This window comes from Orbicella faveolata, unplaced genomic scaffold, assembly GCF_042242905.1.
Source record: "Orbicella faveolata isolate gen_17 unplaced genomic scaffold, um_ofav_v1 contig_1, whole genome shotgun sequence".
NCBI classification, from domain to species: Eukaryota; Metazoa; Cnidaria; class Anthozoa; order Scleractinia; family Merulinidae; genus Orbicella; species Orbicella faveolata.
The window spans coordinates 17,277,501-17,300,195 of NW_028301536.1; the positions used below are offsets into that span (position 1 = coordinate 17,277,501).

Genomic DNA, 22,695 nt, shown 5'->3' on the forward strand with positions numbered 1-22,695 from the left:
GGAAATTTGCCCATTTTTTTAAAAAAATGCTAATGCCGGGGGGTTAGCCCGAGGGGGGGGGGGGAGGGCACTGCTGGAATTGACTGATGCATAAGGCCGTCGCCGTCGCCGCCGTCGTGCGTACGCGCCCACGAGCAATACCGCTAGCCATGATAACCATGAGAAAATCAACTCATGGGTTTCCTTTTCTTTCCTATATGAGCATGGAGCTCCGCTAGGCGGCCATTCGGGCCGCCAGAGCTCCGCTATAAAGAGAAACAGCTATTTACTTAAGAATAACAGTTGTCTGATGACGAAAAATAAGCAAAAACACTCGCACACGCATAAAAGAACAAAATCAGCAAGATAGTAGCCAGGTAGAACGACAAATTAAAATAAGTACCATATAGTACAAAAAATATTCGTCTGCTTTCTACAGGTATCCTAAACATCTCATCTGTTATAAAAGCGAGCTATAATTAGTCTTCAGAAGAATAAGAGTAGCTCTCACCGATTAAAAATCAAACTAAAATCCATTGCTTGATTTTCGAGCAATGATTTTTGTTTTGCACTCGCTGAAATTTGTCTGACATAGCATAACGCAAAAAGGTTTGTAAACATGTCCATAGTGTTTTCCATAAGCTTTGCAACCTGCTTTGTATTGGTAGGGCAACAGTAAGAAGGAAACGTTGTCCAATTACAAGTATACAATTACAAAAAGTTGGCCTGCAATAAGAGACCGACGAGATCGTGCTTCAATTAGGGGAAAAGTAAGCGGGCGGAGAACCAATCACAATCGAGAATTTTGTTACAGATACGATCAACGCTAAAGAAAGCTCAAAATGGAATCGCTATTTATTTTTTTGTAAATTTTGCTCTATTTTGGCGAGCTTGATGAACGATTCTAATTGCAAACGACAGCCCCTGTTTATGTGGCCATACACTATAAGCTACTATAAGCTGAGAAATTTCTGTGTATGTGATTATCAAACGTTTTTCAGCGCTTACAACTGACTTACAATACAAATTTCGTCGATGAATTTATTTATTTCTGAAGCTATGTATTACAGACATGTCTGTCTGTTGTGGTAAGGTTAGAAAGTTCCTTCACTCGAAATATTCCACAAGACAACTAGCCACGTCTTGTACATGCCCAGGCGTTCTAAGGGAGGCCGAGGAGGGGGTGGGGGAGGGGAAGAGGGGGAAACTAGATGCGCGAAGCGCGATTTTCTCCTCTCCTTCTCCACTGAATGCCTGGCACGCAGGCTAAGAGAAAAGAGGGAGCTCACTGTCAAGCTTAGCCCAAAGTCAATAGACAAATTCTTTGCATTTGCTATCATTTATTTCAAATAGCATTCGTTGTCAGTTAACTGCTGACACGTCATTCGAGCTGCAGGTATAATTAATCTTCACTAGTTTCTGTCATTTTCTTTTTTCTGTGCCATTTTAAAAGGTTCGAAAAATCACATAAATGCACGCAGCAACAACCAAAAACAACAACAAAAAAGACAAACAAACAAACAAACAAAAAAATAAATAAATATTGAAAATATATAAGCTAACTTGAAACTAGAAGCCTGAATTTAACATACAATTTAAATACGGCAGTTCTCATTTTGGAGTCAAAAGACCAAAAATGACCAATCACAACAAACAGTGACAATACAATGAACAAAGCTAATATACGTAAACCACTCATACAGTGTAGCAATTACGGATTATAGAACACAAACTCCGCAAAGGAACACAAAGTCTCACAGACTTCAAGGCAAAGAAAACCAGGTTTGTGTTGGACCGCTGTGAACCCAGCGCGGAGAAGTACGAAAGGTGCTTTCGGCTACTTGATCTTTGTTCGGGACTCCAACTCAAGCGTTAAATTCTCGTGGACCTCCACTTAACAAACTAAGTTAATTCCTAGAGAATCACAGGATGGCAAAATGATCTGCTGTCGCTCTTAGTAATTTCAGTGTTCCTATCAAGAGATGATCTTTCCAACTCATCACCGCAGTTCCTCCCGCACTGTTGTTAACTTAAGGCCGCTTTGGATTCAACGTATTCCATCGCCTTAGTCTTGACATTTTCTACACTAAAAGCATCGCCATACTTCCGTTCAAAGTCCAGGTACCGTTTGAAGAAAAGCTTCATCTTTTTGGAAGACAGATTGATGTGAATCACTCTCTCGAATATTTGCCTGAAATTAAAACAAGAAAAACAATTATTCAGTACTTCTGAGAACTGAAAGATAACTTAAGAAATGTTTTAAAAGGCTCATGACTAGCAGTATTGTCTACGAACGCAATCTGCCGTGAAGGGCCTGGGGAGAGCTGGAGTGTACATACGGGTACTCTTCGCCCCCCTGCCGCTCGCTTTTCACAACAAGTTTTTAAGAAAGAAGACCAAACTGTTTTGCAGTCTAGTGATTTTCATTCGCGATGTAATGGAAATAAAGTGTAACAAGAGGCCACCTTGGGTGCGCGAGGTTATGTTCATCTCGTTACTGATGCGGTTACATCTGAACACTAGAACCTACATAGATATTCTGAGTTTGTGCCAGGAACGTTGTGGATGAAACGGTAATACTTAGATTGCCAGTAAAAATTGTCTAATGAGGCTTCACGTTGAACAACTGGCCGCCTCACAATGTCAAAAAAAGGCTCAATTACAGACACTTAATAAAGTGAGCCCCGGCAAATGCTCTTAAAATGCTCTTAAGACTTTCCCATTTTTACTAACCAGTCGATAACTAGCGCGAGCGCAGGGTTGAAATTAAAAAGTTTACTTAGCAACACTGAAGCCTTAAGAAAAATCGCAAGATCATTCATGGTCGGAATCAACTGATCCCCGGTTTGTTTTCCCACCTGTATCGCAGAGTTTTTCATCCGAACTGAGAGCACTAACCTGAACGAATAAGATTCTTCCTTACCTAACAAGCTCGACGTCTCCTTGTTTGATCATCATATCCAGATACACTGACCACAGATCGCTTCTCTTGGGGTAGTTAGTCAGAATGCTTTCGAACATCGTCTGCCCTCGCTGTGGCTCGCCATATCTGAATTCGTGCAGAGCGAACTGGACTATTGTTTCAACATCTGCCAGGGAGAGATGAAAACAAATTTAAAAAAAGAAGAGGAGACTACGAAGTAACTGTACAGAGATCTTACTGTTGGACAGCTGACTAACAGACAGGTAATACCTGATTTTCTAACCCAGTTCTTTAATTTCGCCACATACATTCCCATCTAAAGGTAAAGTCTGCATACAAGCCAAGTGGCTCATCAGGCCGGAGCGTATCGGTTTCTGTAGCATGAAGTGACTATAATAGTATTTCTACTGCCTCCTGGATGGAATGCTAGACCATCCCAAGGTTACCCCCCAGAATTAAATTCGCCGGTATGCATTTATACACCAGAGTGGAGAGAGGTACTATGAGAGTAGAGTGTCTTGCCCAAGAACACAACACAATGTCCGCGGCCAGGGCTCGAACCCGGACCGCTCGCTCCGGAGTTGAGAGTACTAACCATGACCACACCGCGCTCCCAGAAATTCCCATCTAAACAAGACTCTAAATAAGTTAAAGTCAATTTTTTTCTAATTTTTCCTCTCATTAGTTTGGGCTTTCATCGCCATTTGACAGCTACACCTAAGAATGTTGCTAGTTCCATCATATTTTTCATTTCGTGGTTTACACTGACAATTTGTGAACGAAATAACATGACTCTTCCACGACTTATATCCCAAGCGTTTGTAAATCTTTGATCGAAAAAAAAAAGTTTCAATTTTCAAACTAATTGATTTGTACAAACAAACGTAAAACTATGATGAAAGAAACTTGAACTGTGTTAACCTGCTCGAGGCCGATAAGTAAACTAGATTGGTTCTTCAAAAAGATGTCCCCCTTTAAGTACGCAATGCTCCATTATAGACAACTGTTCCATACTATAACTCCCTGGTAAGGTAGCGTCTGCATTCGAGCCTATTAGGCCTACAAGCCGACGCTTATTTATCGCCGGTTTCTATAGCATGAAACGTCTACTGCCCCGCGGGTGGGATGCAAGACCATCGTAAAGGTACCCAGCATTTAACACACCGGTGACAATTTATACACTTGAGAGATACCGTGAGGTAAACTCTGTGAGAGTAATGCGTCTTACTAAAGAGCACAATATAGTAAGCCCTGCTAGGACTAGAACCCAGATCGCTTGATCCACAGTCTAGCGCACAAGCCGGTAGACTACCGCGCCTCCCTCTAAAGATTTTTCTTGGTCACATGCTCCAATCAACAATCACTCACGTTTCCTCTTTGGGAGACTCTTTAGACTCCTTTGCAGTAATTTTCTGCCCAGGTCAAGCTTTCCCTGCTTCATGTAGAACGCTCCAAAACCGACCCAGACCTTTTTGCTTTGACTGAATCGCTTGCTCATAGTTTGGTATAACTGCTCGGCCAACTGAAAGAAAAGGAAACAGTGTCCACAATAATAAGTCTCGCTTATACACGTACGGACATACGACTCTTCAATCAATCTAAATAACGTCTGAACAACGTCTTGTACACATCTACCGAAATAACATCATACTGTAGCTATTAGTGGAAACTGTGTTGTTATATGCCAACTTCCATATCATCACCTTGCGTCTGTCTCATCCTTACCTCTAATTTGTCCGTTCTTGAGTAAATACCGATAAGTTGAAAGAAGACCTTTTTGGGCTCATTCTGTTGGAGGGCTCGCTCAAACACCTTCACAAGGGACTCTTGAGTACCGTACAAGTTTTCTAGGTTCATCAGGGCCACCCACACGTTCAGCTTTTCTTGCTCTTCCCTGTGAATGAACCAAAGACACAAAATGAGTCCCACGGACAAAAGTAGGCTGTAGGACTGATCCATAGGAAAAAGGAATATTTTAAAATTATACTATTAGTTAGGTTATTAATAGTTGGAATCGCTATGTTGAATGATGATAGTTGTGTGTTCGATCCATTTCTCATCTTTCCCTCCCCTTCCCATCTGATTTGCCTTGTGAAACACTTGTTCTGCTACAATGTATATGAGAGCGAGCGTCGGCGGACTGTCCAAGAATCAGATTAGCTTGTTGAAAAATGCGTCTTGCTGCTTCGTGGATTTGTCTCCTCATTAGAAAAGACAAATACGACCCTCTTCGCCAGTATTAACTTTAAAAAATAAAAAGCACTCGAAAGTGTGTTTCAGGGAGTCTTTGGTAAACAGGTTCCACTGTAATGTATACAAATGTATACATGAGGTATCCCTCGACCATGACGTGGTGGACATACCGTAATGTGAAATAAAAGCTCTAAAGATATAGAGTCATGAATTACCTGAATGATATTGTCTTGAGGGCTCTCTCAGCCACTGCCCGTGCCTTGTCGATGTCTGTGGTATGAAGGTGGAACGCCATGTACTGTAACCACACCACTGAGTTGTTGGGGGATGACAAGACGACACGATCAAAGTCTTCAGCAGTCTCCGGTACACGATCCTGATCTAAAAGGGACTGTTCCGTCTGCAGAGATACAAAAAGAATTATTTAATTTACTGCAAGCTTTCGGCTTAACCTAGCCCACACTACTGGAGCTTAGCGCGGTGAAGCAGCTAGGAATATTACTACACTCTCCTGGGTAGGGTACTAGTCTATCGACACGTCATACCTCCCCTCCCCTCCCCACGCCAAGACCTTGTCGGGTTGCCGAAAAGGCTGGTTTTACTTGCGCATAAGCACAAGCATAAGCCGACATACGTACACGCAGTAAGAACTTGATAATTAACGCCTTTGGTTAGGAAAAATTGAGTAACCGCTAAAAATGAAGTCCAACGTGTTTACCATTTAGTCAGGAGCTAAAACTGTACCAAACAGTAAATGAGACAAATTTGCAAGAAAAAAGGCTGCACCTGGCCAACGTCCCATACCGTCAGAGCTTACGCCGGTTTCCGTAGCATTATGAGACTAGGAGGTTTTTTTCTCTGCTAGTCTATCGCAGGGTTATCCCCAGCATTAAATTCGCCGGCACCCATTTACACGTACACACCTAGGCCCTATAAGTGTATAGTGTATTGCCCAAGAACACAACACAACAACCTCTGCCAGGTCTCGAGCTCAGACCATATGCAGTCCACTTAACTAACCATCGGGCCATTTTATTTCCACGAATTTGAGAGGAGAACTCCAATTCCACTTAAATCAGAAGTCCGATTCTCGTAATTATTATTAATGTTGAATTCAAAGTTATTTGATTCTTTATTAGACTTTTCTCAAGCTACAGAATTACCTTGTATAGGAAATCTTCTTCGGCTTTCTTGGCTGCCCTCTTCTGCCTCTTGCTCCTCTTACGTGCAACCTGCAGGTGTGGAGAAGACAAAAGAGTGTAACACCTTCCTATGGGGAGGGGAGAGCGGGTTAGGAAAGAAGCAGAGGAAGCCCTTTCTATCACGCTTTCATTCCTTTTTTCCTCTTTCATTTGAAGAGCCTGATACTCAGGCTAATTTAGACTCACTGACCTCACTGAAACCTCTTTTTGCATTGGTTATTGATAATCTGCACCAGGGCTAGGGACAGTGTTCTTTATCTATTGTCTCGTTTATTTAGTTATAAAGAACGTTGCAAATGGAGCAGGTTGTCCCCGTAAAAAGAGAATTCATCACACATCTCAACAAGCCTAGTACTCTGTTTATTGCAATGCACCAATTAAATTCCCAAAAAAGCATTTGCCAAAAATTCGTAGGGTCACCTTAACTTTGCAGATAAATGATGCCGAGGAAAAAATAGATATGAAAGATACACAGAGTGAAACAAAAAAGGCTTGATCTTTACTTCGGCTCGGTTGAAAAGACAAGACTTTTTCTTTATGGTCAGAAAGTGTTGCACGTTTTTCACAAAGTATCTACAGACCTCAGAGAGAAAATGAAAACCTACAGACAGGTAACACATAACTTCATTGCACGCTCAATCAAAAGCGCAATTCCCTGACTGTACACACATTACCTGTTCGCTAACTTCCGTTTCACTGTCGCTGCTTTCATCGTCATTTTCATGCTCTCTCTTGTTGTTCTGTGTCTTCTCTCCAATATTTCCCTCCTCACTCCAGTCAAATCCACTGGAAAGCTACGAGGATGATGTGCGCATTATAAAGGAGTTTCTGAACATTGCAAGTGCTTAAACCTTGATATCCAAATCTAAAAATACCACTTCTCCCAACTTATTTTTGAGTATTTGTTATAAGGTCACTTCTGAGAATTTCATTTCGACAGAAAGCTAATCAGTGGCCTCGTCGTGTAAAGCTCAACAAATATTCCACAGACCATGACATAAACAGGCTATGGTCTTTCGTCCACATGTATATGATTTAAAACGTTTCAAAGCTAAGATTTTTCATAACGATTGTACACTTATTTGTATGCACAATACAAAGGCAGGCTTATGGTAACGACCCAAAATGAAAACGCACATTTTTTTCAGTTCGACAATGATTATACAAAGGAATTATTCACGCACTCTCGCAGCCCTTCCGTAGAGGGTAGTCAATCCAGCCATTATACATCATGTGGAAACCGTCCTCTATACTACCACGACTAGTGTTAGTAATAGTTTGAAACACGATAACAACTTGAAGTGACGTAACAAAAAAAAAAAAAAAACTTGAAGTGACGCCCATTGAATCTTCAGCTTATTCGATGAAAGCATACTGCAGTGAAATAGAAAACCTTACCTGTAATCTTGGCACTCCATTTGGTTGGTGCTTATTGCTGTCATGTTCCTTGAATATTGAAATATAAGCAACATTTAAATCATGGAATAACACGCTATTTTCCGAGAAGTCAATCCTAATTTTGCAACCTGGTCTACTGACATCTGAGCTAAAGTAGCGTAGTGGATCTTTCATGTACCAATTGTGGTATGTATTGGCCTGCGAATTACGTGCAAGAAGGATAATAGGTTTAAGTGTAACTACTTCTCCCCATCAACTCTGAAAATCTCCTAAGCTATATGCTTTTTGAGTGTTTCGTGACAAAATAAAACGGAAACTGCCATGGGAAATTACTAAAAAAAAGTTTGCCTTACACCAGTTGATAAATCACGTCTTTCTGGTTTACACCAAGGGAGAAGTTGCAAGCATACACGTGTCTTAAAACCGTGCGAGTGTTTCAGCGCACGGGAAATGCTTGCAACACATGTTACCAGAGAAGCTCAGCCCATCATGAATATCAAATCCAAGAAAATCTTAGTAGTCAGTGCTCATGCACAAAGCAACTGTTTTTTTCTGTAGTACAGCAGAAAACGACTCATGTTTGGAACCATTTTATCGCCCCAAAATAACAGCGTCCAATGGAGAAACCACGACACTCGAAAGTAGCCTTCTCCAGGCCATGAATACTAAATCAGAACAGCTTTGCAACTTGATAAAGTTCTGGTGCGATAGGGGTTTCGGGTTCAGCGCCATTACGTTAAGAGAATCTACGCTTTCTGACCTCTTCATTCGAACTGCTTTCGACTTCTTCGTCTTCTTCCTCACTTTCACCTCCATGACTATCCTCCTGATCAGAGTCTGAAAGACATACATTAGCAAAATTGAATCCTTACATTAACGAGCACAATCGCTGGTTACTTTCAGTCGTTAGAACTGCGTTACACACGAGCACTACATCTTCATTCAATTTGAACTTTGGACCCGACTGACTCCGCCCCAGCCGCCTCTCGCCACCATCCTTCTTCCAGTCAATCCTCTCTTGTCTTACAATTTCCTCATGAGAGAAGGATAAGACCTTTGACAAGCACTTTTAGTTCAGGCTTCTTTTTCCGTGAATAAGGTTTGCCCAAAAATTATTAGAAATATGACAAAGCTGCGTTATCTACCTGTCTTGAGTCTCTTCAATATTTCTTCTGCCTCGTCGTCTGATTCGTCCTTTGTTTCACTATCCTTTGCTTTCTTTCGCTTTCTTTTCTGTTCTTTCCTTTCCTTGTCATTCTTCTCTTTTTCTTCTAACCGCTTTGGCTTTGGAGCGGGGTCCGGTCCCCCAACGTCTGTCCCTTTTAAGGACAATTCCACGTGATTTTTGGTTGGGTCAATACTAAATCAAACAGGGTTAAAAGCCGAAGTTATGAGGTTATCCACTTCAAGCGCAAATCTGGCCAGTCACAGCAATCGTAAACAACACAATGAACCAATGACGACTTACTAGTATTAAGTACACCCGACCCGGTCCAAGAACCGGAAAACGTACGTTTTTCTTTCGTTCCAAACAATTATTTGACAGACCAATTTGTTTGTAACGGAATGGTCCAAATAGCGTGGCCTAGTCCCTTTTGAATAAGTTTATAGATTAAGTTCCAAAGAGTTTACCTTAACACTTTGCCTTTGACTAGCTTTCCCTGAGGAAATAGAGGTTTAAACTGCTTCACATAATATTGCGAAAGGTTCTTTATCTGTACCCTAGCGACAATGTGATGTGCGAGGCTGTCAATAGATAAAACATATGACTGTTAGAACACAATGTCCCGTTATACTCTACTGACGTCCCCGAACCTTCATCACTGTAATGTGCAGTCTAGCACAGAAAGCCTGGCGTCCTCCTCCTCCCTTTCGCGCGCAATGAACAAGCAGCCCAATGTCCCCTTTACGCCATCAAATATAATTTTGGGGGTCACATCTTCCAGTTCTCACAAGCAGGAAGAATTGAGCGCAGGATAAAGAAATGTCTCATCACCCAGAGTATAGACGGTCTTAAATGACGACATTCTCATTTAATACCTGACAAAAACACCACAGTCAGAGCAGCTCTTTACATAGCCTCGGACTATGTCTCCTTCTTTCAAGTCTTTCAAGCTTTTGATCTCGCGATCCACGTTACTGGTTTCTGTAACTGTTAAAGAAAGCAAGAGAAGAGTGCACAGTTCAGTGTTATTGTCATACTATAGTATCTCTTGCCATATTCCGCTTTAGCCAACTGATTCACACTGTTACTGGCTTTTCTCAGAAGAACAAAGTTGCATAATCATTCGCCAAACCATAAAGTAGTGGGGGGGGAGGGGGGGGGGGATCTCGAGGAGGAGACGTGTTTGTTTAACGTTTACAAAGAAAACGTAAAAACGATTTCGCCCCAAAACATGGTGCTGCAATATGTTCATTGAAAAGACACCGCAGTGTTGCGGCGCGAAAATGGCCTAAGCCGTTCTTAATAAACTTCATAGGAAGGTGTTCATGGCGTTTAACCCACAGTTGAGGATTGGTCATCGGAGAAAGAACGCATTTTATTAACTGATGGCTGAGATTTGTCAATTTTAAATTTACGCTAAAACTAAATTTAAGGCAAAGATTTTAACTGACAACTGAGAAATCCCAGAAATATGAGATTACAGCACCTTTATCCAGACCCTCTCATGAAAACAAATCATTCGGAACACGATCTTAACGCGACAGTGACAGAGCATATGAGCGGGATCGGGACAAAAATATAGTTCGTATAGTATGATCGTCCAGGTGAGGATAGTTCCGAAAAGAACTGTTGTTGGTGACTGACGTTTTGACAACCTGAGCGGAAGTCATCTTCAGAGTCAGGGAAGATGACTTCCGCTTAGGTTATCGAAACGTCAGTCACCAACAGCAGTTAGTTTCACAACTACCCTCACCGAGACGATCACACTATACGAACTACTGATACTCTGGGTTCAAACCATTCACTATGTTACAAAAATATATTTACCTTCCTCATTAGCTGTTGACACTGCTTCGGTCCTGCAAGAATGAAAGATAAACAGTGAATATCTTTCTAATAACATTTAACTGTATAACATTGACACTCGCCTACAAAAGGCAGGGGAAAAGCAAGGTTTTTTCAAGCACTGACAAGCAAGGTCGGACGGAAATCAGAAGCCGAGTGATCATGAGGGCAACTGTTAAGACCATGAATTCAATGCAAAACAGTCATAACTTGCTAATTGAGGAACAACTTGGTAAGTCTAACTGAACACTGAGGACATGTTGAGCAAAGCAACAGAAGTAAATAACCGGTATACAATGGAGACAGTGATAGTTTAGCAACTATGAGGTAAATGTGCGAAGAATAAGTTCCTTCAACGACTAACAATGACTACTCAAGTTTACGGACAATTTCACGGTTAGGTGAAACACTGAACAATCCACCTCACCACAAAATCATCCGTAACAGGTGTTATGTCTTTTGTAGGTAAAATAGTTCTCACCTTGAAGGTCTAAGTGACAGATCAAAGTGGTCTTTTTCCTTTGCTGACAAAACGAAGCACCTGCGAATTGATGAAACATATTGAAATGTAATCCAAAGCATAGCACGGCGTGCCTCTAAACATGTCGTCTAACCTTTTTGGGGTCCTATTTCGTACCACTCCCTCTCGTCCAAGGGATGGGATAAAGCAGGAGTCTGGAATGAAGTAGCATCATTTTGGATTCCAAGCTTTCAAAGGCCATCAAACATAAGTTTGTTCCAGAGGCTTTTAACCCTTTAACGCCCAAGTAGCCATATACAGCCACTTAATGGTCGTGCTCTTTGTACCACTTGTGACGTCTCAATTTAAATGTCGTCAGATATTATTGATAAGCAGATGGCAGAGCTAGGACAGGCCTTTCCGCACAATGGTCAGGTTTAGATATTGACGACATTCCGACGTCGCAAATCGTAAAACAACGTAATCAGTTTTGGTGCAAAAACGGTGGTAGAATGGTCCACTATGCCTATGACTGATCAAGGTCCATTTCTAGGCTTCGCCCGTAATTAACATCCAACTTTTCACGGCAGCCAGAGAGAACATGCAACGCAAAAGGTAGCCAGAGTAAACGGGTCGAGAAAAAAAAAGAAAGGAAAGGGGCAACAAACAAAATTGAGAACGGGTAATGGCAAAAAAAGTCCAAATTTTGGCTTATGCGCATGACCGGAATTTAAATATTGCTCAATTTTGTACGTAATCCTCGAACAATCTTTCCTTATGGTAAAAAAAAAAAAAAGCTATCTCAGCAAAAGTTAGGCTTATTTAGCGTCATGGCAGCCAAAAAACTGACTAAACGGTAAAAAACGGTATTTTTTGGCGAAAGTTTGGTATTCAAAGGGTTAACTGGGATGCTCGGATTTTTGTCCCGCACCAAACCCAACACCTAACCTCTAATGCAACACGAGTAGCGTGACACTTCTCTGTGTAGCAATAATGAATACCATGAAATACAGCGTTGCCTGAAGTCTCGCACCATGTGTGTTACCGAAACATTTGCGGTGTTACGTGGGTACATTTACTTCATCTTCATCATTTATTTCCCTCTTAAAAATCCAAAAGTACAAAATCCAATTCGCTAGAAAAGTAACGGCGTACCTTACGAGCTGCATGACTTCAAAGTTTTCCAAAGGATTTTCAACATAGCTGTCCCTGAGGTCTGTCAGAGCAACCAAGCCACATTTGTACATCGGTAGCCGAACGAGGAGTCCTTGGTCGGGAAGAATCTTGGTAACCTGCCCAACTAATAACTGGTCAGCCTCAACGGCAGAATCAGCTTTGACTGGAGAAATAATGTATATGACAGGGTAATTTAACGTTTGGTTTTCTCTTGAATTTAAAGTGATGACTTCACAGTGAAGTACAGAAAAGAAAGTTTAGCAATACTATTTCTTTGTAACACTGGTTACTGGTTATTATAATGCTACAAACACGCTAGCTTAAAAGCTGGTATAACGCAGTTAATTATCATTTTAACATACGTTTATGCCTTGCAGGAGGGGCTAGAGCTTGAGCCATGGCTCCTGCCTCACCAATTCTTTCCTACAAGGTTTTTTGTGGGACGTTTTCTCGGGCCTCTGTTTACATACTAGAGATCTAGCATGTGGTTGCCCAGCTCTCTTCGGGCCAATCTACATGGTGGAGCTCTGTTGCACGAGACACGTTCATGACAGCTGAACACGTACAACATGCTTTCAATATTAATAGTTTGGTGTAATCTCACTTATGGTTTTTTTGCGACTTCTCGGAATTTGAAACACTTTTTTGGCTCCTTGTGGGGAATGTAACTGCAGACAATGGTATAAGGTAGTGGGTTGTGATGCAAGTTGTTTATAATTTTGGCAGTTACGCAGACAGCAAGCACGTGTCATGTGGATTTGCCGTTAGTTCATTTGTGTATGTTCACAGCATTCTGTTTCTTAGTGGTAACTTCAGGACATGTTTGTCACCGTTTATTCAGTCTTCTTTGCTAGTTCAGCGATCACTTCCCATACTCCTTCATCTTGTGGGTTGCTTTGGTTTCGGGTGGGGCTGCCCTTTCACTTGTTCCTCATGGCGGGCTTTGGAGGTTTCTCCCTCACCTTTGCTGGGCTAATAATTTGGCATGTTTGTAATTTAAGCTTTCTAAGCTTGCTATCAAAATAAACGGCCACACCTGTGACAAATATATCCCACTTGGGAGTGTTGAGTTTTATTACCCAGCAAACAGAGCTCAGCCAAAGCAGTACCCATATGAATTATGTATATCGTGTATTTAAGTGTGAGGAACAAGATACATAAAGAAAGTTTGACAATACTATTTCACCAGTTTCTCTACAGAGTCCTTCGGTTTCATCAACGCAAAGGGAAACTACGAGTTTTCTTGGTACAATTCCTTTTAGAATTAATATTCTGATTTTTATATCGCCGCTGAAAAACTGGAAATGCCTACAAAATAAACTCCCGAAAAACACACACGGCGGCTTTGAAATTAAAGCCGAAGCTTGAACAAAGACGATCTCTAAGAACCCTTTACAGTGCCTCAAACAAACCAGGACCACATGTAACCATTGGCAGGCGCGTTAAATTGACTTCACGCATTTACCTGCTTTTGGTTTTCCTTGCCCAGCCACAGAGAGACAAAAACTGTATTCTCATTTGTTAATATCCAAAGCAGATTGCAAATACACTCTAGTGAGAGAGGATGAAGAGTAAAAGATAGTTAATCTCCCATATAGGCCTTATTCCAAAAGAAATCCCTCTCGAGTTATTGCGAGATCATTCCCGATTTTGGAAATCACAGCAGGGTCTCAAAATAACCGATCCTGTGAGCGGATTGTACTCATGTGAACAGCCCAAACGGTTTTTACACGTATTTTCATCCTCCACGAAAACATCCACGCAACGCGCGTGATATCATTATCCGCGGAAGAACTGAGTACCATGTCTAAAAATAACTTGAGAGAAACAACTTTAAATTAAGGTCTATATGTGAAATTAACTCTCTTACCCTTCACTTTTCTCGACACGAGACAAAAATCCAGTGTAAAGCTACCATACACATAACATTGTAAGCCAGTTTAGCTGTTCTCACCGGTCAGGGAAAGATCCAGCAAACGTCTTTCTCCGTCAACGCTCAACACGACACATCTGTAGGCATCTCCCGGCTTGAAATGAGTCTTGAGCGACCTTAACACCTACCCATACAACACACACATTAGCTTGTAAAATAACACGAGAATCGTTCAAGAGATGTTTGATGATTTAAGATAAAGCTTAAACAAAAGGTAGGTTCTGAAGGATGACGGCTAAGGGACAAAGAAAGTATAGATTTCTTTGGTTTATAACAATGTATAACTTTTAGTAGGCTGAGAAAAACTATCCTAAAATTTACGTTTCATAGTTTTAGATGTGTCCTTGTGTGAAGATGACTTCCAGCTTGCTGTTAGCATCTGGATAAAATTCCTGATGACTGAATACCGCTGTTATCGCTTCATAGATTTAACTAGAAGTAGAAAGTATTGTCACGCGATCGGCCCTGAACCATACCTCCAAATCAGATGACGCGTGCAACAGCACAACTCTCCCATTGACAGACGGACTCGCCATCATCCACACACAATGTTCCGAGGCCTAGGAAGAACCACATCAAAACCCACATCACTTTATTACATCAGCTACAAATTGCATTGAAAAGTTTCGTTTGAGGCCATTCAAGATTGTAGGAACAGAACCAAAAACAGGCACAAAATGAACGACTCTATAGCCTAAAGTGTGGAGTTTTGAATGTGAGTACCTGTTCAGTGAATGCTCCAAAACCAAGTGAAGAACGTAGACTACGACTGGCCCCGCTTTCGCTTAGTCCATCGAGCGTGTAAATAAACTTCGAGGAAAAAATATCCACGCGAAATCCAGGGGGCGAGAAGGGCAGCCATTTTTCCGCGTGGTTTTCTTTCGCGTCACGAACGACGGACTAAGCGAAAGAGGGACTACTCGTAGTCTATGGTAAACAATCCGGAGAGCAACAAACGAGTGGACGGTAAGCAGACAGTGCAAAAAAACTGATCAGGAAAAATTGTAAACTAAATTTATCTTGCCCAACTTCTCATTGTCTCAATTAGCTGTCGACCGCCTAGGATGCAAGTTTTTCTATATTGGAAAATTGTAGTTTATATTTCATCTGATGAGGAAAACGTTGAAAACAGATCTTTCACTGGCTGAAGCAGAATTTTAACAACCATTAATCTTTAAGTCTGTAAATCCTCGTGCGTGACTATTCAAGTGAGAGCTACTGAACCACACTTTCACTCTCTATTTCTCTTATCATTGTCCGAGCAAACATCAAGGCCTTGTTTGCACTTTAACATGGCCATTCTTTGGAATGAAATGTGGGATTGCTCAATCCGGCTAGACATTATCTTCCCTCGACAGTCTTTGGCATCCTGACCATTTTTCAAGCCGCCAATTTTGATTCAAGGTTGGCACTTAAAACGTGTTAAATAATATTAATGTTCAAACTGATTTGGAAACAAGAAGCAAACAGCGACGGAGGGTATCATTTGGGGTATCTAGTCCCCTGAATAACGTGGTCACTGTTAAAGCTACATATAATGGAGGAAAACATCTGTATTCAACCAAGCATATAGAAAAATCAAAACAACCAACCAACCAGTTAAACATACCGACTTCACGTAGCAATTAACTTCTTCGCCAACTTTGTACTCCACAAGTTTCTTGTCGACCTCTATTCCTTCACTGCTATCAGCTGGTGCACTCTGTTGTTCAGCGCTATTTGTCGACAACTCGCTGTTAAAACGAGTAATCTTAGTTACTAAGAAAGATCGTTCATATATTCACTTACATAAGGATAAAACAGTAATTAAAAGAGTAACGGCAGCACCGTTTGAAGTTATTTGAGCGGTTTCCTGGCCGTCGTCGTCGTCATCGCGAAAATAGAATCAAGGTTATCACAAAGGCTAATCACACTCATTCCAAAGGCAAAGAAATCCCATCCGACCAATCACAATACGCGCAAATACCGGAATAAAGCAATCAGAACACGATGGCAAAACGTGCGACTGGTGCTTTGCGTGGGAAAATGGGACTTACGACAAGTCACGTTTGATTTTACTTCTGATTGGTTACAAAATCAGTATGCTAGTTTCGATTGGTTAAAAACGTGACGTTGTACGATTATTACAGCATTACGAAAAACCAATGGTCGCCAATCAGACACATGTAATTCGCGACAAAGATGGATAAGACGCGACCTTTACAAGTGAGAGCATGAATGCGCAGATCGAGTTTTGGGAGGAAAACCCAATAAGCATAAAAGAGTATAGAAGTATAAAAGGAACCACTTTCTCCTGACGATAGTCAAATTACTTTCAATTGACGTTTCTCAAGGTTACAGTTACATACAACATGGCTGCTCGCAATCATTCTTTTTTGCTTCAAATCCAATAAAAGTTCTTATTTTAATCAAAGTTCAAGACACAGCAGACACTCACACATACAGCGATCGTGATCGATCGTTACCTTGGTTTCATGGTAAGCTCAGCCACTGCTTTGGTGAAATTTCTGTGCGTTATTGGTAAAAACCTTGCAAAGATAACAGGAAAAGAAAAATATTTAAGAAAATAAGAGATTAGACAACTTACATGTAAGTTAATCTAAAGCTATACATTCAAATGCTGGCAATAATAATTATGTAACAACCTATTCTGCAACAAGGTACTCCGTAAAATACACAACACTTCACTTTCTCACTAATGATCCTCCTTTGCTTCAATCTAGAGTAACCTGATAAGCTCTTATCTTTAAATCTGGTCTTTCGGGTTTTCTTTACTCCTTTCGAAGGAATTGACAAGTTAAGTTCCGGATCATCCTAGATGTGGAATACACGATAATATATTGAGATCAGAACAGACAACATAAACTGAGAACGTACTTGTGTGTCTTGGTGTCTCGAAATCCAAGAATTTTGACCTGTACTTTGTCTCCATTATGGAAGGCCTTCAGTGGTGATTCTCCCTGAAATTTGAATCAACAATGTCTGTAAAATCTTGCACATAATAATTCATAGTCTGAGGACACAGGCATTCGCGCGCACATTTTTCAGGTCTGCGATTACATACTGATAACGTGGATCTCACGGATCCGTGTAGTGTCTATTATTGGTCGATTTGAATGTTCATGCGCTGTTGAAAACCAATTAGACGAAAGCACCACACTGTTCTGAGCTGCCAGCTGCGTCATCAACATGGCGAATTGACGGTCGTATATCAGACAGATGGGCTCGTTTAGTTTGTACCAAAGGGGTAATGGCTTATTCGAGTGCTCTCAATTCAGGATATTCTGTCCTATTACTGGTTTGCGTCACGATGAAGGACATTCTCGTTTTCCTCTTTTTAATCCCTAATGAGGGCAATGCGTATCGAAATTGTTCTATTGATAACCTGTTGTTTCTTGTGTTAGTACGGAGCACTGTAACAGATCCTCTAGTTGTCCGAGCGAAAATTAAGATTAAAGCACTTTCAACAACTCATACTTAACTAACGGTCTTTCTTACTGACATCACAAAGATCAATCGCTGTGCGAGAGCACTTCAATATTCTCACCTCTGTTACGTCATCACAAATTTGTGTGACGTGAACTCTTCCATGAAATTTTCCACCGCACAGATTGACGTTCATTTGAAGATCCTTAATTGACTTCACCCTACAAAATAGAAGTACATCACTAGTCGAACTAACAATAGTAGAACCCGATTATTTGCCTCTCAAATATGATTTTGGCATAGATACTTGGCTATTGAATGCGACAATAATTTTCGTCGAACGTGACCCCCCCTCTATTTCAATGGAATGACCTTAACCTACCTTTCCGACCCCCCCTCTCCCCAACTTCGCAACTTTCAATCAATAAATAAAACGAAAAGTAAATAACTTTATTTAAGTGTCAAAAGTATTTAGCACTGTTGTGCTAGTTGGGGACACTGTAAATCAATAAACAAATATTTCAAATAAAACATAAACAATCACGAATCCCAACTGGTGGGAGGCTGACCAGTTGGCTATTTACACAACGCGGTCGAGGAGTTGAACTCGGGACTACCGAGAACAAATCCACACAGTGGTAGGGTGAAGGATTTGAACCAGAGACCTCCAGATTTCAACTTACGCGCCCTGATACACTCGGTCACGCCGCCTCTTAATCACTGTGGGAGCCATGAGAACTATGAGAGCTATAAGACCTGCACGTAACATGACGAGCAACAAATCGAACTTTAATTAACAGAGTTCCTTTTTTCTTCTAGTTTATTACCTCCACTTTAATTGTATCAGTGTATCAGCTACTCAGTAAAATGAGGTTAGAAGTGACAATTATGTGTATCAATTTATGCGCCGTGCTGACTTACTGCGCTGTGGTAATAGCTCCAGGTATCACATTTTCCTTTTCAATGTGTTTTTCTTGAAGTGACACCAAAGGTAATATACCGTCTTTCGGCTTACCTAGCCTAACAACAGAAGAAACAACACGCACAGAGATCGTTCTACAGTTATTGAAAGCCTTCGATCTTTAAACAAGAAATTACGATGTAAAGTAGTCCTGGCCTGGCTATTCTTACGCCCAGCTGTCAATTAAACAACTAACGTCATGGAATAATGGTGTAAAACTTTCATCATTGTATGTGGCTCCAATTGTGGTAAGGTTGCCTAGACAGTTCCTGTCGTAGAAATGTTATAGGCCTGTCCCAGGTTGCAGCGTTGAACCTTGTGAATCGGCCCTTACGATCTATTGCAGGTATCAACTTTGAAATCCCCGATACTCGAGATAGATAGATAGGCGAGTAACGACACGTGGCTCTCAAAATCCCGCCAGCTACACAGGCTACTTGAGCCTGAGAACACTTTATAAATAACTCGCAACATTAAGCCAGGTATTTGCTAAAAAAGTTGTCATACACCATACCTTTGAACAACAGAGGAATATTGTTGCCCCACCGCAAATCGCTTGGACGCATCCCTGATATCATTCAAATGCTACGAAACAACACAAAAACAAAAACACATTCACCGCACCGCATAAACCTCTTTTTCAACCTGCATATAAACAAAAACCATCGGCATGATTTGCCTAAAAATAAAATCATGACTGAACGCTCACTACTAGTTTTTAGTTGTTATATTTGTATTAACATGTGTTTGCTTTTGGGTCGACAATAAACGAGACATAAAAGGGAGCTTTAGACTGGACTACCAGTAAGAGATTGAGTACGAGTACGATTTTCGAATTTCAAACCAGTGACGTTTCCAGAGCCCTAGCACTGCACAGTGGTTTTAGGTAGAGAGGATAGCTCCTGGGATAAGACTGGTAAGTGACGTGATAATGTGGAGCCTGCAAACTAGAACTGAAAAGTTGTTCTCATACTCGATTTCGTACTCGTACTCAAATCTTAAGTCCCCTATTACTGCTTGTCGCGTAACAAAAATTCAAAGAAGGCTGAATAACCTCTTTGCTATCCAGTCTTGTTACCCAGGCCCCGGAAGGCACTACAGCTTGGATGGTACAACGGCTGTAAACCGAGTTGTCGTGAGCTCGGCATGACTGCATAGATTGCCTAATAAATCGAAATTTCATTTTCAAGAGAACGTTCTTGGTACAAGCCTTACAACACATTAGAATCCTCACCAGCTTAGTTGGAGCGTAAGCCAGCCTGTAGTTATGTTGAGGAAGCGTGACTATAATGTAGTTATCTCTGATCAGCTGAACACAAGCATCAATGATTCGTCCACTTCTCAGCTGCAACATGACCAAAGCTAAAGGTTAGAAAACAGGTCACGTAAAACCTTAACATTAACGAAACTTGTAAGGAATCTTGTGTGACGATGTAAGTAACAGCAGTGTAAGATCTCACACTACATGTGTCTTCAACCTTGGCGTTTCCCCGTTTTGTTCGCACAATCATCAACAGCTTTACCTTCTTTTGCTTCCCTTTATGAACCTCCACAGCCTTCCTCTCTGCTACTAGCTCTGGGGTTAAGGATACTACCACTAATTTCTTGTCCAAATCCCAGTCCAACACACAGCCAAACACAACCTCGCCTGGCTCGCAGCTGACTCCTTTAAACAACAGAAAACAACTTGACATTGACTCAGACATACAACTCTTATGTCATGTACTCTTATGATATAACACAGTAAATTCGAGGGACCACTTGCTTCGAATTTAGCTTAATTGTTAATTATGGTTGGGGTTTTTTGGGACAAAAGTCATGCTCTAACTATGAACAGTAGAGAAAAAACGAAGAACCCATATAAACAACAAGAAACTCAAACCTGTTGTATTTTACGAGGGAGGAGTTATTGTAGAAAGAACGCTAAATTGGTATGGCCACATGCAGACGTGCACGTTTGTAGAGATGAAGTAATTGTTAATGAGATAAAAACAGTGAGGAAATCTCTTGGTACAGTTACAAGACTTGCCAAACCAGTTTTTGTTCCATTCAGTCAATCAAATCAATCTTAACAGAAACGCTAAACAGCTGTAACAAGGACGGCTAACAGATTAACAACAGAACATGGTGCACATGAGTACAATAATCCAAACGCTAAACTCTCAGATAGTGTTATACCTTTTGCCAGCTGGTTGGGAGCAAAGCCTTGTACACCCTCTGCAAGCTGCAATAAGATGCCTTGAAATTTTACATGGAGAACCTGATGAAAGGAGTGACATAGAGATGTTAATGTTATAGGAGCTATTATAAAGTGAATATGATCATTGTATATGCAGTGAGCGCCCACCGGTCTCGGCTCAGCACTAAGAATTATTAGTAACTACTAATGTCTTTACGGGAAAATCTGAAAACGAGACCTGGAATCAGAGCACGCGTTATATCGGCTACAAACACAGGCCATCATAATAATAATAGCTTCTTATTAACCGTGAGTGAGGTCTTTACGGAAAAATCTCAGACCGAGCCGGACCCGCTTGCCGTATTGACCGTGCGATAACGAGGTCAATACGGCAAGGCCGAGGTTTAACTGGGAAAGGGTATGGCCATCACCGAGCTGTTGTTCTTAGTTAACCACAAACCATTTACAATGACCCTTTATTCTCTCACATAAATTGGCATATGCATAGTTTATTATAGGTACGATATTACGTCACCTTTGCTTCAACCCAGGCTCCAGGATTCAGGGAGGTCAATACCTTCATCTCCTCTGTTAAACGCCAAAACAGACAAAAAATAAATAAAAAATGGCAATATTGTAGCTGTTGTTTAAATATTACTTTAATTATTATTCTTGATTGGCCAAAAAACTTCCTCAAATCACCTGGAAAGTTTCTAATTTACATTGTGTATACCCGCTAAAAGTTGCTACATCATGGCGCCCTTAGGACCCAGGATAACTCCCTACTAAAGCTATTTATGGGTATTTGCTGCTGCACATGGTATGGTCTTGGAGCCGTTCAGATTACAGCAGAACAATCTCAAGTTTAGAACGCAATAGGGCATATAGGGTATCAATTTTTTCGGAATCCTAAAGCGAGATATAAGAGTAATACTTTTTCTGAAACTTTCAAAACCTCCCGTGTTCACGTATAAAATAAACAAAATAAATTCTCTTCTACAAGGGACTTTTCAGCGGTAAAAATGTTTTTAAAACGCGACGCTTCGGGCAGTTTTACTGTTCTTCTTCAGGTACCGTGGTTCCAGCTCAAAACGGCGGACTTTCATAAGAGATATATGTGTGTAAAAAAAAAAAAAAACAATTAGCACTATACATCACCAACTTCGATTATTACCAATCGTTGATTTCCGACGCAATAAACCTGAAGCGCCCTTCTTATAAAACGTGTCAACGTGTTTGTCGATTCGCCTGTATTTGTATATATACGTTATGTTTCTAGTCTGGGGACCATTATATAGGGCTAAACTCCGGGTTTTCCTTTTCAAATACGTCACGTTATATTTTGGAATAATGTGGTATTATTATTTTCACCGGGCGGTACTGGACACTGATGAACTTCAAGATTAGTCAACAGCATCCACGCTAGTGTTCATGGGATTATTTCGGGAACTAAAAGCAACAGTAAACATGCATCGGAAGAAAGTGAAAAAACTGCAGGGATGGCATTTGGTCTGTTATCCTCTCTTACCTTACAATTAATTAAACATGAAATCACCACCACATTCAGAGCTTCCGTATTTGTTAATTGCGTTCAGCGAGATAATCACCGTATAATTTCGGTCCAGGTCATCGCTCTTATTGAGAGTCAGCTACAGCAATACTGAACTTCTCCTTAAGTCTTACCTGAACTCGATGCCAGCTGCTGGATAATGTGCCGTCTCTCTGAGACATAACTTTCCAGCAACTCCACACCAGGCGCAGAGCTTCCTTCCGTACTCTGATCTGGGCAACAGTCCGACATTTTTAGGCTGACAAGAAATCTCTGTCTCTCCACATCAATTTCAGTCACCTAAAA

General features: G+C 41.0%; 2 protein-coding genes across 2 annotated transcripts in view; both read right to left on the reverse strand.

Annotated features, from left to right (window-relative positions):
- LOC149118265 (uncharacterized) overlaps positions 1–22,695 on the reverse strand; it is a 31,636-nt gene that overhangs the window by 2,747 nt on the left and 6,194 nt on the right. The window lies entirely within an intron of this gene.
- LOC110045781 (protein RRP5 homolog) overlaps positions 1,300–22,695 on the reverse strand; it is a 49,555-nt gene continuing 28,159 nt past the window's right edge. The window contains exons 22-49 of the mRNA XM_089292596.1: positions 22,524–22,689; positions 21,376–21,428; positions 20,840–20,921; positions 20,185–20,327; positions 19,896–20,006; positions 19,176–19,246; positions 18,622–18,720; positions 17,822–17,921; positions 17,152–17,234; positions 16,740–16,802; positions 15,884–16,007; positions 14,751–14,834; positions 14,296–14,398; positions 12,321–12,504; positions 11,187–11,246; positions 10,688–10,719; positions 9,736–9,847; positions 9,328–9,441; positions 8,841–9,055; positions 8,456–8,532; positions 7,696–7,743; positions 6,972–7,091; positions 6,259–6,327; positions 5,311–5,495; positions 4,628–4,796; positions 4,271–4,424; positions 2,903–3,068; positions 1,300–2,170 (exon numbers count right to left, since the gene is read on the reverse strand). Coding sequence (XP_089148722.1) covers positions 2,005–2,170; positions 2,903–3,068; positions 4,271–4,424; positions 4,628–4,796; positions 5,311–5,495; positions 6,259–6,327; positions 6,972–7,091; positions 7,696–7,743; positions 8,456–8,532; positions 8,841–9,055; positions 9,328–9,441; positions 9,736–9,847; positions 10,688–10,719; positions 11,187–11,246; positions 12,321–12,504; positions 14,296–14,398; positions 14,751–14,834; positions 15,884–16,007; positions 16,740–16,802; positions 17,152–17,234; positions 17,822–17,921; positions 18,622–18,720; positions 19,176–19,246; positions 19,896–20,006; positions 20,185–20,327; positions 20,840–20,921; positions 21,376–21,428; positions 22,524–22,689 — 3,153 coding nt within the window. The 3' untranslated portion in view covers positions 1,300–2,004. The remainder of the gene's footprint in view (positions 2,171–2,902; positions 3,069–4,270; positions 4,425–4,627; positions 4,797–5,310; positions 5,496–6,258; positions 6,328–6,971; positions 7,092–7,695; positions 7,744–8,455; positions 8,533–8,840; positions 9,056–9,327; positions 9,442–9,735; positions 9,848–10,687; positions 10,720–11,186; positions 11,247–12,320; positions 12,505–14,295; positions 14,399–14,750; positions 14,835–15,883; positions 16,008–16,739; positions 16,803–17,151; positions 17,235–17,821; positions 17,922–18,621; positions 18,721–19,175; positions 19,247–19,895; positions 20,007–20,184; positions 20,328–20,839; positions 20,922–21,375; positions 21,429–22,523; positions 22,690–22,695) is intronic.